We start from the raw sequence: 4,778 nt of genomic DNA, 5'->3' as shown, positions 1-4,778 counted from the left end.
ATACAAGCATAACGCTCGTCGTAACCGCTATGAGCCTTGGCACATAGGGTGCATTCGTTTATGCAGTGACTGCCGCAGAATGTCGCAGATGTCGTTCGTTTACTCCGCCTGTACAACCGACTGCAGCGCAGTTTGTTGTTCGTTTAAGCATAGCTGCAGCCTATCTGCGCAGCCATCTCGGAGGTCCTGCTCTGGATGCTCTGCTCGCAGTACTGCGTAAACGAATGTGAAAAGTATCCATCATTAAGCCGGTTGAGCGTTACTTGAAAAATTAATTCAACATGAGTTATGTTATAAAAGTTCAGAATAAAGAAGGTGGAGAAAAACTCCTCCAAGTAGATCCCACAAAAGTAAAAGTAATGCAAGGTAAGTAATACTGGTAATGCAACAAAACTATGAAGTCTTTTAATTCATATTTGCGATTAAATTAACCTAAAAATGCACATTTATAAAGAATATAAATTTAAAGTAATCTGTTGAAAAAAATGGGTTTTGTATAAACAAATTCAGTAACTTTTTGTGGTTTGTTTTTATGAATTTATCTCAGATACAGTTTTGTTACAGTCGTTCCTGGCTATAAAGCTACTTCATCTCCAGTTAATTTGGAAAGATCTGAGAAATCATTAAATAACATTTCAATCCTGCCATCATCACTTCCTGAAAATGTTATACGCACACAACCTTCAACTTCTCCGATGCTTGTAATGTCAGAACCAACAACTTCAACAATACAAGGTATGTACAATAATCATAAAATAAAAATATTTAGATTTTAATGTAGATATAATAATAAATATATATTATAATATTAGTGATAAAGCTAGAACATCAATTGGGGTAAAGTATTTCCTAATATAATTTCTGTTTCTATAGAATTGTATAAATTAGTGATTTTTATGATATTATATTTTCTTTAATCTATAACTATTGTATGATTTTTTTATTATATATATTTATGTTCCTTTGCACTATCACAATTTATAGGTATCAACAATCCTCAAGCTTTCAATTTGATTGATTTGAATTCAATAACAACTTCTGGACTTTCACTTGCTACTGTTCCATCTTCACTTCCAAACTTAAATTTTATAGATAAAAAAGGTAAATAATGAAGCAAATAAAATTATATTATTTTTATTGTAAATGATTGGCAAACTGAATCAAACTATTTTATGAAAAATTAAAAAAATTATCACAAAAATTTGAACACAAAATATAATAAAAGAAATTAATTGTGGCAGTTACTTTGGAGTTCCTAAGATATACATAAGTATTATATTTATGAGTTTTATAAGTAAAATAATTCTTTGTTTCAATTTTAGATGCCACTAAAGAGAGTTGGACAGACGCAGAAATACAACTTTTACTTGAACAACGTCTTAGTATGAATGACAAGTTTGAAAACCCAAATAGCCGAAAGACACCATATTGGAATTTAATTGTTCAAGTTTTTGAAGAAAAAGGTTACAAAGTAACAAAAGATGATCTGGTCAACAAGTGGAAAAATCTCCAAGTTACTTACAATCGGAATGTAAGTAAATTGAAACGAACAGGCGAAAGTGCCATCACTTGGAAATATTTCCATCAAATGCATGAAGTTTTTGCGGAGAAAAAGAGTGTAAATCCTCCGAAGGAATCCCTGGGTTCAACTTTTAAACCAGAAACACTTACCTTGAAGGATGACTCAGCTGGCACATATCAAGAAGAGACTCAGGTAGATATCCAAGAAAATATTTTACCAACAAAAAAAAGAAGGACATTAAAGAAAGAGAAAATCCAATTTCAAGAAGAAATATTACGACTTGTCGAGGAAAAGAAATCACAATCGTTACAATTGAAGAAAGAAATTTGGGAAGATAAAAAAAAAATTGCAACAGACAAAATTGAAGCGATAAACAATCTTGTTACTGTCCTGAAAGATTTACAACAAAATCGCACTACATAAATATAAATGCCATAAACATCTTAAAAACTTTCATAATATTTTACATGCCAAAGACGTTGATATTAAAAACTTAAATATGTTGATTTGTTACGTGCGTCGTTACTTTTTTTTTATTACTTTTCTTTCACTTTAGAAAAGTTTCGTGATCAATATCCTGATCTCACAGATAAAGTTTTCGTTTTTTTTGTTCTTAGACATCTTAGATATCTTTTATGCGGGGTCGACAACAGCAGTCTTAAAGTCGTACGTCATAGAAATTGACCAATTACAATCGATTATTCTTCTGAACTTCAACTGTGATTGATCAATTTCTACGACGTACGACTTTAAGACTGCTATTGTAGACCCCGCATTAATGCTTATATGTTTCAAAGTTAAGTATGATCTCATTAGATAAAGTTGGATTTTTTGTTTGGTCTCAGATGTCTTACGTTTTAATATTTACATTTTTTGTCATTAAGTCAAATATGATCTAGATACAATTTATTTTTTTGTTCTTAAATGTTTCAATACAATACTAACGTTTTTTGTATATTATACAAATGTTATCCAAATAACACCACATTCAAAATCATAAAGACGTTTTATATGACTTTTGATATAATGTCCAAAAGTTATCGTAATGACATTTTATGTCCTGATTTAGGACGTGGTGTTTGAGTATGTTCTTATAATATTAAGACATCTTTATATTTTATGTTAAGAGATTCGTACTTATGACTGTTAAATATGTTGTCATATATTGAAAATATATATACTAATGTATTTTGTTGAAAATACTTCACTTTATTGACAATACTTATAATGTACCTGTTACATACTTACGAAATGTTATAAAATTAATAAATATAATTTATTCATATCTTCTATTTGTCCACAGAATATCAGCAATTCTATTTCTTTTATCATTACCCGCTTCACAAATGGCATTGTCTTCATTCCGGTTCTCATCATTTTCAGGTTCGTCGTCACTTAAATCTATTTCATCATTACATCGGATACAAATATTATGCAGAACACAAGCAGCAATAACAACTATTTTCATTTCGTTCATGAGAGACATATTTAAATATTTTAATCTTCTAAATCTACATCTTAGTCTTCCAAATGCTTGCTCAATGACAATTCTCTTTGAACTTAATTTTTTATTGTAAAACTTTTGCCTTTGAGACAAATGCCCATTATCACGGAATGGTGTTAATAAATAAGGGGTTAAAGTGTATGCAGAATCTCCTAAAATATGAGCTCCTTCTGGTATAAGTGTTGGATTTTCTGCAAGTGCCTGACCAATTGGACTTTCTCTCCACATTCGAGCATCATGAGTTGCACCGGGCCATCCAACAAAAATGTCAATAAATTTACATTTTGCATCGCACATTCCTTGTAAAAGAATCGAATGGAATCCTTTTCGATTATAATAACTCATAGCATCATCTTTTGGAGCTGGAATTTCTATATGCATTCCATCAACCGCACATATCACGTCTGGGAAACCATTTGGTCCTCTGAACTCGTTAAACTCTCGTCTTATATTTTGGAATTCTGCTTGATTTGGCCAGTGTAGGTGTTCATTTATCATATTACACAAAGCACCGCATACATCGTAAAATAATTTATGTACAGTACTTGGGCTTAAATTAAATAAATTACTAACTTCTCGAAAAGAATCTTGATTTCCTAGTAACCACACAGTTGACAATATTGCTTTTTCCAAAGGTACATTAGGATGACCTCCATTATTATTATTATTATTAGACTCAAGAATAGGACCAACTGCTCTTCTGACAACCTAATATTATTAAATTAATATTAAATTATTAATTAATTAATATTATTTATTATTAAATTATAAATATATTAATTATATAATATATAATAAATATATACATATATAATTTATATATATTTATTACATATATTTATATACACATATAATGTATATATATATATATATTATTAATTGCATTAATAAAATATATTAATAACATATATTAAAAATATATATCATTCATATTTAGTGTGTTATTGTTATCAATATTATTACTATTATTATTAAATTATTATTTTAAAATTATATTATTATAATTTAATTTTAAATTACAATGTTTCTAACGTATATATACTTACTTCGAAAGAACCTCTCGTAAGGCGAAAATGTGACTGAAATGTTTTGTCATGCATTACAGAAATTGTATGAAAATAATTGTTTACTTTCTGCACTTTTATACGTTCCTGCTCCTGCATGTAGACAAAAAATGGATGTAATGTATGCGTGTATATATTTAAAATGTTAAAATTAATAAATTAAATTAATAAATTAAATAAACAATATTAACATCATCCAATAACAGCAGCTCTTCATCAGAACTATCTTCTGATAATGAGTCAGAATCTGAGCTATTAATGAGATCCATAGCTTGATCAATAATGTTATAAAAAATTAAATTGTCCATTCTAAATCCATCCGCCATTTCTGAAAATTGAAATTTTTAAATAAAATTTGCTTAAAGATATTAAAAAAAAATTAATATCTTACAATATATACAATCAAAATTAATATACATAACCTCTTTAAATAAAAGACAAATATTTTCAAAATATGATTTGTGTTTCTGTATTGTGTTCCTATTTTAAAATTTTATTATATTTTATTCAAATAATAATTCATGTTTATTTGACATTTTTTTACTTATACACGCACTCCAATTACAATCTTGAGCATCCAATTCACGCAGACACTCGTTCGGTAAATTGTGTCATGTGACTCGCAGATGAGAAACGCAGTAGACGTGCTAATCGCTGCATAAACGAACGCACCCATAGAAAAACTTAA

At 28.7% G+C, this 4,778-nt stretch overlaps 2 protein-coding genes across 4 annotated transcripts; one reads left to right on the top strand and one right to left on the bottom strand.

The window, feature by feature from the left end:
- The first annotated feature begins 47 nt into the window (after positions 1 to 47).
- Positions 48 to 2,660, top strand: LOC112467691 (trihelix transcription factor GTL2). Of its 2 annotated transcripts, XM_025036410.1 has the most exons (4): positions 48 to 366; positions 565 to 735; positions 985 to 1,101; positions 1,323 to 2,659. In XM_025036410.1, exons 1-4 carry the CDS (start codon positions 282 to 284, stop codon positions 1,943 to 1,945), a joined length of 996 nt encoding a protein of 331 aa, XP_024892178.1. In that variant the 5' UTR covers positions 48 to 281; the 3' UTR covers positions 1,946 to 2,659. The 2 variants fall into 2 exon arrangements, with proteins under 2 accessions (XP_024892178.1, XP_024892179.1); XM_025036411.1 differs by lacking the exon at positions 985 to 1,101 and having other exon boundaries at positions 1,323 to 2,660.
- A 50-nt stretch (positions 2,661 to 2,710) lies between these two features.
- On the bottom strand, positions 2,711 to 4,746 carry LOC112467690 (putative nuclease HARBI1). Of its 2 annotated transcripts, XM_025036408.1 has the most exons (5): positions 4,647 to 4,746; positions 4,513 to 4,570; positions 4,282 to 4,418; positions 4,073 to 4,183; positions 2,711 to 3,734 (listed from the first exon to the last, which is right to left on the bottom strand). In XM_025036408.1, the coding sequence occupies exons 3-5, from the start codon at positions 4,414 to 4,416 to the stop codon at positions 2,799 to 2,801; spliced, it is 1,182 nt and encodes a 393-aa protein (XP_024892176.1). In that variant the 5' UTR covers positions 4,417 to 4,418; positions 4,513 to 4,570; positions 4,647 to 4,746; the 3' UTR covers positions 2,711 to 2,798. The 2 variants fall into 2 exon arrangements, with proteins under 2 accessions (XP_024892176.1, XP_024892177.1); XM_025036409.1 differs by lacking the exon at positions 4,513 to 4,570.
- Between the last annotated feature and the right edge of the window lie 32 nt (positions 4,747 to 4,778).

Source organism: Temnothorax curvispinosus, unplaced genomic scaffold (assembly GCF_003070985.1).
Source record: "Temnothorax curvispinosus isolate PA1 unplaced genomic scaffold, ASM307098v1 QBEX01017762.1, whole genome shotgun sequence".
Lineage (NCBI taxonomy): Eukaryota > Metazoa > Arthropoda > Insecta > Hymenoptera > Formicidae > Temnothorax > Temnothorax curvispinosus.
The sequence above is the reverse complement of the archived record's forward strand: the minus strand, read 5'-3'. Positions and strand labels throughout refer to the sequence as shown.